This window comes from Chelonia mydas, chromosome 7 (assembly GCF_015237465.2).
Source record: "Chelonia mydas isolate rCheMyd1 chromosome 7, rCheMyd1.pri.v2, whole genome shotgun sequence".
In the NCBI taxonomy this organism is placed as follows: Eukaryota; Metazoa; Chordata; order Testudines; family Cheloniidae; genus Chelonia; species Chelonia mydas.
The window spans coordinates 76,932,716-76,946,166 of NC_057853.1; the positions used below are offsets into that span (position 1 = coordinate 76,932,716).

The 13,451-nt window shown below is 45.1% G+C and overlaps 1 protein-coding gene across 7 annotated transcripts in view; it reads right to left on the reverse strand.

Moving 5' to 3' along the window:
- JMJD1C (jumonji domain containing 1C) overlaps positions 1-13,451 on the reverse strand; it is a 314,652-nt gene that overhangs the window by 25,496 nt on the left and 275,705 nt on the right. For 6 of the 7 annotated variants that reach the window (XM_027835065.3, XM_027835066.3, XM_037905088.2 and 3 more), the window contains 7 exons: positions 13,045-13,172; positions 12,602-12,815; positions 11,886-12,100; positions 11,183-11,461; positions 4,723-4,891; positions 4,169-4,259; positions 3,937-4,067 (listed from right to left, as the gene is read on the reverse strand). In XM_027835065.3, the coding sequence (XP_027690866.2) occupies positions 3,937-4,067; positions 4,169-4,259; positions 4,723-4,891; positions 11,183-11,461; positions 11,886-12,100; positions 12,602-12,815; positions 13,045-13,172 (1,227 nt within the window). Of the gene's footprint in view, positions 1-3,936; positions 4,068-4,168; positions 4,260-4,722; positions 4,892-11,182; positions 11,462-11,885; positions 12,101-12,214; positions 12,319-12,601; positions 12,816-13,044; positions 13,173-13,451 lie in introns of those variants that run through there. The other variant, XM_037905090.2, reaches the window with a different exon arrangement.

Below are 13,451 nucleotides of genomic sequence, written 5' to 3' on the forward strand. Positions count from 1 at the left end.
TTCCTTGGGGCTCCAGAGGCCCTGAGCTGTTTGGGTCTGCAAACGTAATACCAAACTCTCCAGGCTGGAGTTGGTTGGAAAGCAGAAGAGCATCCTTTGTGGACAATGTCCTGAGCTGACATCCATTGTAGGGAGTTGAGCCCCTATACTGGAATCCATTCATGATATTTCATGTGTTCCAAGGAATGGTCCCACACTTTTAGGATGAAGGCTTGAACGCACCTGATGCATGACTGTGGCCATGGAGTGATCCTATATACACCACCAGAAGGCCTACCTGTTCAAGGCAGAGTGCTATGGGAGGTTTTCTGTGGCTCTGAAGCAGATAACATCTTGGATTTTCTGGAATCTTTGTAATGATGGGTAGAGTTTTCATAGCGAGGTGCCTATTTCCACCCCTCAGATGAGTAATTCTGGTGGATGGAATCAATAAACTTTTCTGGACATTGATAATGAAACTGAGCCAGCAGGAGCCACAACATCTGAACAAGGCTCTGTGAGCTGCTCACTCTGATGGAGCTCTGATCAGGATGTCATCCAGGTGGGCTCCCTGTGAGCTGCATCTGGCTATGACTGCCATCTTTGAAAAAACCCTGAGGGCCGAGAACAGACTGAACGGAAGTGCTGGGTACTGATTATGTTTCCTGACATAGGGAAACCTCAGAAGTCTGTGGTGGCACCTCCTAGATCAGGGGTGGACAAACTTTTTGGCCTGAGGGCCACATCTGGGTAGGGAAATTGTATGCAGTGCCATGAATATAGAGCTGGAATGGGGGGTTGGGGCACAGGAGGGAGTGCGGTGTGCAGGAAGGGGCTCAGGGCAAGGGGTTGGGGTGAAGGAGGGGGCTCAGGGCAGGGGTTTGGGGTGCAGGAGGGGGCTCAGGGCAGGGGGTTGGGGTGCGGGGTGCAGGAAGGGTTTGGGGTGTGGGCTCTGGCCTGGCGCCGCTTACTTTGAGTGGCTCTGGAGTGGCAGCGGCGTGCAGCGGGGCTGAGGCAGGCTCCCTGACTGCCCTGGCCTCGCACTGTTCCCGGAAGTGTCCAGCATGTCCGGCAATGGCTCCTGTGGGTGGGGTTCTGCCATGCACTGCCCTCGCCTGTGGGTACCACCCCCAAAGCTCCCATTGGCTGTGGTTCCCCGTTCCCGGCCAATGGGAGCTGCAGGGGGCGGTGCCTGCAGGCAATGCACAGAGCCCTCTACCCCCCACAGAGGCAGCAGGGACATGGTGCCGGCCACTTCCGGGAGCGGCGTGGGGCCAGGGCAGGGAGCCTGCCTTAGCCAAGCTGCGCCATGGGGCTGGCAATCCTGCAAGCCGGACTGAAAGCCCTGACAGGTGGGATCCGGCCCACGGGCTGTAGTTTGCCCTCCCCTGTCCTAGATCCACTGAAGTCAGGAAGTCTCCCCGCACCAGGGATGACACAATAGAGGCCAGAGTCTCCATCCAAAATCTTGTTCTCTTCATTCACTTGCTGAGCCTTTTGAGGTCCAAAACGGCTTGGATACCCCCTGTGCGTTTCTGCAAAATGAAACAGATTGCGTAGAACCCCGAGAGGGTACACACTCTAGCATTCCCATATCTGAAAGATGAGATACTTCGTTCTGAATCAAATTGTGCTTTAAGGGATTGCTGGAAATGGGAAACTGGACGAAGAATGGATGGGGTGGAGCCTGTAGCTTGAGGAAATAGCCCTCTCTTACTATACACCGACTCACTTGTCTGTGGCCAATGTAAACCATTCCTCCAGGAAATGGGAAATTTTGTCCCCTAGTCCCTAGTCTCAGTTCTGGGCAGAGTCTACATGCAATCTTTGTCAAAGTGGGTTTGCAAGGAGGCTGAGATCACTCTGGATTTCCCCTCAAACTCGGTTCTACTGTTTTCCTTTGGGGAATCTGTTGTCCATTTGTTGGTAACTATGATGACAAACACTGAAAGGAGCACCTCTGTCTGAAGGCCAGTCTATATCCTTTTCTGAGGGCACTTACCAATGAAAGAAAGTTAATGTTTGGATTTTGCAGCACTGTTAATCACCATCTTATCCAGCTTTTTTCCAAAAAAGAGAGAGCCTGTGAACTTGGCCGAGCACAGGACCTGCTTAGAGTGGGTAGTCACTTTCCAGGGTTGGAGCCATAAGTAGCATCTGGCTACAGACCTGAAAATCCTGGCTTGGACTGAGGACTTCATTACATTCATTGAAGCATCAGCTACAAATGCTGCTGCTAGGAAGCCCTTCTTTAAAATGGAACCAATGTTAGGGTGATCTCTGTTATTAAGGGCTCTGAGATCTTCCATCCAGGAGAGAGATGCTCTTGCAAGGCAGGTAGCTATTAGGGATGCCCTGAGGGTGACAGAGGCAGCCTTTTAGAGAGTGGCCTTCATCTTTCTACCCGGGGGCTTCTTCAGGCATATTTCCCCTTCTGAAGAAATAACCACCCTGCTCTGCCCTTGTTAGGAATGCTACAGCTGTATCAGGTTAAATTTGAATCATGGAGACAACCTTACTGCACAGTCTGGAATTTCTCTCTTTTTTTCCAGACCTGTTTGGTTTCAGCCCTCGACAGCTCGCCTTCGGAAGAGGAGGAGGGGCAAGAGTCAGAAGATTTGTACTTTCTGGATTTTCTGTTTTTTCAGCTCTTTTGGGGCACGTTGGGAGTGTAGAAGCTCTGCTGTGGCTTTGGTGAAGCCTTTTGTGCCTAAAGCCGTCTCGAGGATCTCTCTCTCTGAATTCTCCCCTGCTGGGTTCCATTCTGGGGTGGGGGGACACATTTTCAGAGTCCTCAGTCAAACTGGGAGAGAGGGAGACTGATTAGGAGCCCTGCTTCTTTCCCCAGGGCACTCAGGACCCACTTTAAGACTTGTAGGGGTCTTGGGGGAGGGAACTTGTTGACCTGAAAGCCTTCATGCTTTGTTCTCCAGGGTCCCCTGGGTCTTACCCCGTAAGTTAACTGGCTGGGGTCCTCTTTACCTTTGGAGCCTCTCCCTGTTCTGCACTGGAGTTCCTGGTCCATTTTTCCCATGACAGAGTCACAGCTGCTTTGGTGGGAAGGAGTCCCTAGATGCCTGTCCAACTCATAGCTCCGGGATGTAATGGAGTGAGTGTCAGCTGTCTAGGCACAACTCACGATCTACTGAGCCTAGGAAGGCTGCCTCATAGATACAGCGCAGTTTAGATTTGATCCAGTGCTTTCTTGGCTGCTCTGCCATGCCTGTATAGGGGCAGAGGAGCCGGCAGGGAGATGCTGCAGTGGAGCTCAGGGTGATTTAAACCACTGTAGTGTTAACTAACCCAGGGAGGAGGAGATATCTGAAAAAGAGAAATCTGCTCACCACTTCCGGAAAAACTGGGTAAAAAATTGAAGAACTAGACAAATGAGGGTGGGAACAATTGACCTGTCAATTGCCTGCTGCTTCGGAGACAGAATCTGGCAGAGGGAGCATGGCCAGAGCGCCAAAACATTGATTTGCCTCCCTGAGGTGCAGAGTAGAGAGGAGCAGCCCAGATACCTAGAACCGTGGGAGACACCGGAGTGCAGAAAGACTGAGGGAAGCAAAGTCTATTCGAAACAGGTTTTTTGAGTCTTCAACATAAAATAAATATAGAGGCAGAAATATTAAATGACTTGGGAATTTATTAATAAGTGAAACTGATAGAAGCAATATTACTCTGTAGAGAATACCCACAACTGTATTAGAGAGGATAAAAAAATACAATGTATAAGGAATACCCTCATGCTTCAGGGCATAAACCAATCATTAACAGCGAGATTAGAAGTGATTTCCTTTATGGTCTATCCATAATTGCTCACCAAATGACAACTGCACCTTGCTCTAAACCATCACATGCTAGCCATGGTCAGAGACAGGATACTGGATTAAAGGGAACACAGGCATGGAAGAGTATGGAAATTCCTGTATTCCTATGATATTAATAGTCACTTACCATACGCACTGCATAATCTGGGTCCCAAATCTGGACGTACAAAAAACCCTGGTAAATGGGAAGCCAAGTTCAATTTTCCTTCTGGGTTACAATATTCTGGCAATGGTAAACTTTTTAATAAGTCTTCATACCTAGAGAACAAAAGAACGAAGAATGTAATTGGATGCATATTATTTCTGACACACAAATAAAATCATCATAATGAATTTATGAATTTTAAATAAAGAAATACCTTGCAGGCATCATAGCCTTGAAGTCTTCACCTGAGGGCCAGTCTTTCATTTTTAATACAACTGTTTCCCCACCTTTTATTTTTTGCCGTTCTGTAAACAATATACAAATTACTCAAAACTACACACATTGTAGGTTTTTTCTTTAGACTGAACAGGATGATACAACTGAACTTTCACTGCTTCATTCTGATCTCAGATATACACTGTATATTGTACCATATCTCTGAAAATTAATGCATGCGCTAAGCAACTAATTTTAGACGCTCCAAGATAAGACACATTTAAATAGCTGAGCTCAAAATTGGACATTTAATTTACTTTAAAATTCATAGAGTGATACAGAAAATATTATGGCATATACTGTATCTATGCCATCCTGCAAACGTACAAAATGCAAAGCCTCTGTACTCTCTAAACAGATTGGCTAAAATTTTTGTTTGAATTTAAACATCTTCAAAACCTCAAAATCCATGGTTAAAGAGTATCCTTTGTTTGCCGCATATGTGGCTACAGTATTTATGATTATTGGAATAATATACTTGAAATAACATACTTGCAACTTCTTCAAAACCATCCCAGAATTCCTTGACATTGGTGTTTGAAATAATGCTGTCTTTGCAGTTTAGCAGATCAGCTTTGTGGTCTCCAAAATCTAGGCTAATTGACTCTGCCTTCCACAAGTTGATGTTCATCTTCTTGTGCACTCCAGACACCAATACAGGCTTAAAAATAAATAAAGGAAATGGTAAAAGTCTAATACAAACTGCATTTCGAGAGGGTGCTTTTTCAATTAAACCAGAGCAAATAAATACATTCTAGTCTTGGGGTGAAGTCTTGGCCCCCTGAAGTCAATGGCAAAACTGCCATTGACTTCAATATGATCAGGATTTCATTGAGAATTTTTCTGTTGCCTAATCTTCAACACAATTTAGAAGAATCCTTCTTATTTATTAGTAGTAATTACAGAATTTGAATCAAATAGCTACACTAACACTGAGAAAACTATTTGCGATGTGCCTTACAAACTTCTGAGCACAGTAATAAAATCTATTAAAAATATACCTTTCAATATGGGGAAAGGGCCAATATATGCTACATACCCATCCTACTAATTCACTCTCCAAAAGTTCAGATATCTGAGCAGTCAGATATTAAACAGTGAAATAGAACAAGCACAAGACTAAGAATTCATGTTCTGTAATAAAAGGTTCAATTATTTAAAATATATAAAATTTGTTGGGTACAGTGTCACACTTTCAGTTATCCTCAGCGCACATCACAATTCTTCTTCTGCAAAGTGTCTGCGTTGTAACCGTTGTTAGAGAACATTTTTTTCTAGTATCAGTGTAGATATTTGATTCAAAAACTGTAAGTACTAATGAACTGAGAAAAAAACAGTTACCTACCTTTTCGTAACTGTTGTTCTTCAAGATGCGTTGCTCACGTCCATTCCATTTTAGGAGTGCGCGTGCCCACGTGCACAGTTGTCAGAGATTTCTGCTTTAGTGTAGGGCCGCCTGTATCGTCCTCTGGAGGCATGCTCCCACGCGGCGGTACATCAGGCGCTGCCTGCCCTGGCCCTCTCTGTTCCTTCTTGCCGACAACTCCGACAGGGGTAGGAGGGTGGGAAATGGAATGGACATAAGCAACACATGTCGAAGAACAACAGTTATGAAAAGGTAGGAAACCGTTTTTCTTCTTCGAGTGCTTGCTCATGTTGATTCCATTTTAGGTAACTTACAAGCAGTATGCACAGAGGTGGGCTTGGAGTTCACAGCTTAGTAGCTTGCAGTACTGCCCTACTGAAGCCAGCACCGTCCTGGGCCTGGTGGGTCAGTGCATAGTGGGATATAAAGGTATGGACAGACGACCAAGGGACCACTCTACAGATGTCCTGAATAGGCACATGGGCCAGAAAGGCTGCTGAAGAGTCTTGCGCCCTGGTAGAGTGAGCGGTGACGACTGCCGGGGGTGGCACCTTAGCTTTGTCATAGCAGAAGTGAATGCAGGCAGTGATCCAAAGAGGAAATTCCTTGAGTGGATATAGGGCAACCTTTCATCCTGTCGACCACAGCAACAAAAAACTGCGTCGACTTACGGAATGGCTTCATCCTGTCAATGTAGAAGGACAAAGTCCTCCTGATGTGTAGGGCATGTAGCCTACGCTCCTCCTCTGACTTACTGGTCTTCTTTCCGAAGCTGCGTAAGTAAATGTCCTGGCTTGAATGAAACTGAGAGACTACCTAGGGAAGAAAAGCCGAGTGTGGCCTTAGCTGGACCTTGTCCTTGTAGAAGACCGTGTACGGTGGCTCTGAGGTGAGCGCCCGAATCTTGGATATTCGGTGGGCCGACGTCACTGTGACCAGGAATGCAACCTTCCAAGACAGGAGAAGGCGAGAGCAGGAAGCCAGAGGCTCGAAGGGAGGACCCGTGAGCTGCCACAGCACCAGATTCAAATCCCACTGTGGGACAGGGTCCCTGACTTGCAGGTGGACGCACTCTAGGCCCTTAAGGAATCTGGCTGTGATATCCTGAGCAAAAACTGATCTGCCCTTGAACAGCAGGTGGAAGGCGGAGATGGCCACTAGGTGGACCTTGACTGATGAGAGGGACAAGCCTTGGAGCTTGAGGTGCAGGAGGCAGTCAAGAATAAGTTGCAGGCAGCCTGCTCGGGAAGAACACCTTTGTCTGCAATCCAGCAAGTGAACAGTTTCTACTTGACCAGGTAGGTCGCTCTGGTGGAGGGCTTCTTACTTCCCAACAGGATGCACTGAACCCCATGCAGCAGCCAGGCCATCAGATGTAACGCAGCCAGGTTGGGGAGCAAAAGACTGCCATGGTTCTGGGACAACAGGTCCAACCTGAGTGGTAGCTGGAACGGGGTTGCCACTGAAAGGTCCAGCAGACTGCTTACCCAGTGTTGGCGCGGCCATGCCGGTGCTATGAGGATGACCCTCATCCTGTCCTGTTTGATCTTTGTGAAGACCCTGGCCAGCAATGGCACTGGAGGGAAGGCGTCCATCAAAGCCCCCGACCACAGAAGCAGAAAGGCGTCCGACAAGCATTCTCTGTCCATACCCCCAATCGAGCAGAAGACATGGCATTTCCTGTTCTGCCTAGACGCGAACAGGTCCACCCACGGGAGTTCCCCACCTGCGGAAGTTGGAACTGACCAACTCCGGATGAAGGGACCACTTATGGTGAGACAAGAATGTCCTGCTGAGGTGATCTGCCAAAGTGTTCTTGGTCCCTGGAAGGTGAGCGGCCACAAGATCAATGTTGTGCTGCAGACAGACGTCCCAGAGCCAGAGGGCTTCCTGACAGAGGGCAGACGACCTGGCTCGCCTACCTGTTGATATTCAAGACCGTAGCCGTATTGTCCGTCAGGACCTGCACCACCCTGTCTTGAATCTGAGGTAGAGAGGCTTGGCAGGCTAGTCGAACTGCCATGAGTTCCCTGACACTGGGGACGTAGACCGACGTCAGCCCTGCCTGAAGGGGTCTGAGGCAAAGATGTGAGCTGGACCACATAAGTACATGCTGCCATGTGGCCCAACAGTCTCAGGCACATGTGAGCAGTGGTGAGCGGGTGGGTCCGCAGGCCCGCAATGAGGTCTGCCATGGCCTGGAACCGAGTCTCAGGGAGGAAGGTCCTGGCCCAAGTGGAGTCAAGGACCGCTCCAATGAATTCTATGCATTGTACCAGGGTTAAGGCTGACTTTTTCTCATTCGTTATCAACACCAGATTGCAACAGGTGGAACATACCAGATCGCGATGCCTCCCCACCTGATCTGGGGACCGGCCGCTTATCAGTCATCGAGGTAGGGGTAATATTTGGACTCCTCGACATCTCAGGTAAGCAGCCACTGGCGCTATACACTTTGTGAACACTCTTGGGGTCAACAAGAGACCAAAGGGCATTGCCATGAACTGGAAATGGCACTGGCCCAACGTGAAGAGGAGGAAGTGTCAGTGCTCCTGGAAGATGGACATATGGAAGTATGCATCCTTTAAATCGAGGGTGACGTACCAATCTCCTGGATCCAGGGAGGGAATGATGGAGGCTAGAGAGACCATGCAAAACTTCAACTTCTTGAAGGACTTGTTGAGGCGACGCAGGTCTAGGATGGCCCCTCTTTGCCTTCGGAATTAGGAAGTAACGGGAGTAAAATCCTCTGCCTTCCATGTTCCAAGAAACCTTTTCCACTGGCCCAAGGCGCAGGACATTTTCAGCCTCCTGAATGAGGAGTTGCTCAGGAGTCAGCCTGACGAAACTGTATCGAGCACCCAGTGGTCCGAAGTGACATGGGACCAGGCCAACCGGAAAGGACAGAGGCAGTTGAGGAAAGGGAGGATTGGATCCAGTACTGTCCCTTAGTGCATCCTCAAAATGACTGCTTCTGGCCTCCCTGACTTCTGGGAGGGTCAGGTTGGGCAGCCAGGCGGGAAGAGGACGGGTAGTGTCTCTTACGCCCCTTATCCTTGTCCTTCCTCATGTAGGAGCCAAACCTGAGAGCCCCACAGGACCTATACTGCGACTGAGGAGGCAGCGGCAGAGGTCAGAACGGCTTCCTGACTGGCTGAGGGGCGTGCAAGGCCAGGGAGTGGAAGGTGGCTTGGGAGTCCTTGAGTCCATGGAGCCTACAGTCAGTCAGCTCAGAGAAGAGCCCCAAACTTTCAAATGTGAGGTCCTGGATCGTGGTCTGCATCTCCTGGGACAACTCAGAAGCCCGCAATCAGGAGTTGCGTCTCATGGCCACTGCCGATGTGACCACCCTGGCAGCTGAGTCCGTTCACATCCCATCTGGAGGACTCCCCGGACCATCGCCATGCCTTCACTCACCAACTCAGCGAACTCTTGGGCATGGTCCTGTGGGAGAGCCTCTGTCACCTTATTAAGAAAGTCCCATAGATTAAAGTTATAACCTCCCAGCAGGGCCTGGTGGTTAGAGACCCTAAAGTGTAAGCTGGCCATCCGATAAACTTTCCTGACAAACAGGTCTGCTTCTTCTGCCACTTCCTTGGCACCAGCGAGGGGGAGTGCTGCTGGGCCAAGTCTGGTGCCGGCAGCGCACTGTGCACCAAAGCTGATGTACTCGGCATGGGATCCGGTGCAGGGCTCCAACGCGGGGCGAAGAGCAGCCTCCATTAGGAGGGACCCAAGCGGATATCCTGCTCCTTTTGGGTGCGAGGGCGAAAGTTCTTGCAAATACAACATGTCCTTTCTGTGGCTTTCTCCAAGACACTTGAGACAACTGTTATGGGGATCACTTATCGGCATCGGCCTGCTGCAGGCCGAACATGACTTGAAGCTGGGAGAGCGGGGCATGCTCTGCTTGGGGCAAAGTCCCAACCAGGACTCTACTAACTTAACATTATGACTAACCACTATGAACTATATACAACAACGAACAGAATGAAGTCTATGAGGAAAAACCGCTACTGCTCTTGCGATGCAAGACAAGGCACTCCAACCAACTGTCACGGGTGGTAAGAAGGAACTGAGAGGGTGCAGGGCTGCCGGCGCCTGATATAACGCCGCATGGGAGCGCCACTCCAGAGGGTGCTACAGCCAGCCCGACAGATACTGCTAAGGCAGAAATCTCCAACAACTATGCACGTGGGCGTGTGCACACTTAAAATGGAACTGACATGAGCAAGCACTCAAAGAACACCACACAATACTGATGAGCTCAAGTCATTCTAAAGTTTTTTGCTTACACATTTAGTGCTTCTTAGCATATGTATTTACATTTTCTGCTTATACAACCTCAGAAGCTAGTAAATGTGGCAGACCAGTGAGACAAACTTCAGTTTTGATTGATGCAACAAAACCAACAAAAGGAACACAATACTTAAATTTGTTAAATAACCTATCAAATAAATTTGGCTGGTCTCCAATGATAAGAAATTTTCCCCAGTGCATGGGGAGTGTTATCACTCATTTCTTCTAGATTTTGAGTTTTCAATATTTCAGTTTTCAAAATTTAAGTTTCCATTTAAATAAAAATTGCATTTCCAACCCTTACTGTTGTGAACAACCATTTCAAACATGAACACATGTAGTTCTGTCCAAAGTCGTAACTATGTTTTTCTTTTCTTTAAACCATCTCACTTTCTAATCTCAATCAATCCAGATTATTTTCATTCCCCCATCCCAGTTTCTTCTGTAACTGCAAATGCCTGTTAGTAACATATTCAGTTAGGGTGGCTAATTTAATTCCATCTTCTATTATTATTATAATTATGAAGAGTAGCTTGTTTAATATGCTGTTTCTCTCCCACAGCACCACCTGCCAAGTAAAATCTGATTTTTCTTCTTATTATCTAATTTTAGGGAGAATAATAAATGGAAAAACTTAATAAATTAAAACTGTAACTTTGGACTACTTTTAACCCATATTTCTCTACACTGGTGTAAAGAAGAAGAAGTCTAGAATTTCTCCAGTTACCTAACATCATTTGAACAGTCTGCATCACTGGATCCAAATAATCTATGAATATACCTTCTAATCTTTGTGGAAAAAACCTCAAGTAACTATGTTTTTATTTTAAACTCTACTTTCAGTACACATATATTCTGTATTTGCCAAGGGTGAACAAAAGATGTGCATTCAGACTTCTTCCAGTTGTCTTTATATCTTTAGCTGTTAAATTTATTTCTAATTCCCTACTTTTACAAAAAAAAAAACAATTTACCTGGCGTGGCACCTGCGGAGTTGAGGTTAAATTCTAAAGGTCATGCTATTGAATTAGTGGGAGTTTGTGTTGGTGATGGAGGGAGAAACTACTGCTGATGGTGAAATAATAATATGATGAAAATACCTGTTCACTTTACTGACTAATTAGGTTTTACTCCTGTTAGCCCTGCTAACCTAATACAGCTGAAAGTTTGAATTACAATCATTTTACTTGTAAACTGAGCAGAATGGATCTGAAAGTCTCAGACACACAAACATGGAACCTATACCTAGAGCCACTTTTCATAATAGAACTGCACTTCGATATGTACCTTTCCTTGTTTCCAGCACTCTTTAAAGAGCTTCCAGTTGCTGCTGTTTTTATGATCTTTGAGCCACAAAATATGCTTATCACAGATCCATGAATGTGGAATACCGCTGTAGAATTTACTGCAATCATCCAGAATAGATTTTTGACCATCTTTTGGCCCATCCTTCAGTTCAGATTTTACATTTATCTTTGGTGGTCTATTTGGTGGAATCTTGTTTTCTACAACTGAAGCAATTATGTCATCAAGAATGTTTGGCATAGTCCTTCCACCTTTGCCACCCTTGTAGAAAAACAAAAATAGTTTACTAGGAAATTTTAGATTTACCTTCTTCAACAGAATGTCAGAAATATTAAATATAAATAAAAACTATATACTAATATATTGCACCCACAGAAAAGTTTACTGAAATAATCATCTGGAATCAGGGAACTGCAGTTAAAATGACAATGAATATATTCAACTCTCTTTAAATTACTAAGTCAATGTTTAATCTAAATCAATGTCCAAATTATTTACAATATGTATCAATCACCACTAAACATGCAAGTCACCTTTCTTTCAGGGAAGCTTTAGTGATGTTTACTTACATATTTAATTACAAATTAACATTCAAAGCTAGAGTCATTAGGCTGTTCTAATTAAAATGTACCAAAGCAAGTTGTGTGAATTTTCAAAACCCCATGCATTCTGGAAATACACTCACTGTTGTTCCTGTAGAGTAAACTGGAGCAAAAGCAATGCCAGCATCTGTAGAGCCCAGACGCAGTTTGCCAGCTGTTGTAGTCAGTAGGTCTCGTAAGGTTGAGCCCTGTTCGTTGTTCTGGGACACAGGAGGAGATGTTTTACAATTTAGAGACTCTGAACTCTCTTGGTCTCTCTCTTCTTTAGTATGTTTTCCAGGAAGACATTCTTTATTTTCTAAAATAAAAAATACTTTTGATACATGATTGTGTCATGATGCAGAAATTCGAACACTGGCATCCTGCATTTTATAGTGGTGGTAATATACTGTAGCACTAGTGCTTTATTCACCTGAAAACACACCAGAGGATGAATTAGATCCTTCAAAATGCAGTCAAACAGTGTACCATGAAAAGGCCTTCCTCAACATCTCAGACATGTAGCTGAGTGTGCACCTGTCACAAATGAGAGATGCTGTAGCTGAGAGAGGCTGGGAAACACTAACACATTACATATGCATTCCACTAGTGGCTTCTCTGTTATATTCAACAAATAATTGGTAACTAGTTTTGATGCCCCTAGAAGGCAGCACTGAGTTTATAAGATTAGGGACTACGACATTTTAATTATTTATGACACAAATGAAACCCAATGTGGAATTTTTTTTATAGTGAGTTCAGCACAAATTCCTGGAGCACCCAAAACCACGCACTTAACATTAGTATGTCTAATATTTACCTTTCTTTTCCTCTCTGGCTTTTTGCTCTGCTAGATCAGCTAACCAATGCAGTGGAGACTGGGATTCTGGTGGAGTTAACTTGCTGTCTGCGCTTACATCACTCCCTGGACTTGTATTGCCATTTGTCTCAGACTTTTGAGGGGTATTCGGCTGCTGAGACTCAGGCATGCACAGAGAAATTTTATTACTGTGATTAAGGACATTCTGTAAAACCTATAGAGGAGAACAATTTTATTTTTAAATATAGTATTTTGTTTTAATATGAGCAAAACAGTAGCAACGATGGTAATTTGCTAATATATTAATTACATAGAACAGAATTATATAAAATTCATGAAAAAGTTGATTTATTGATATTATTCAAATATTTTTTTTAAACAAATCAACAAATATCAACATGTCTAAACACTAAACTCCGAACTTAAAAATACTATAGACTCACCTGAGAGACACCATTCATTGCAGGGAACTTCCCAGTTTGCATGCTCTGTTTGCTGGTACACTGACAATAGGATTTAATCTCAAATTTCTCTCTAAGACTGTGCATGGCATCTAGAAGATCTGTCAGAACTATAAGTTAAAGTAGGAATAAAGAAAACCATTAACAGTTCTTTCATGAACAACGTAAATTTATTTTGTGATCCTCTTTACAAAAGTGTGATGGTATTATAAAACTATTTATATTCCATACTAAAAGCTCAAAAGATTCTTAAGCACTCACAAACAAAGAAACAACAAAGTGAAGATTGTCCTCTTAGTCTTAACTCTGCTTCCTGTACAAGCTTTAAAATATATCTTTAATTATATAATCACATACTATTTTTCTGCAAGATTCCCACTTGGTTCTGT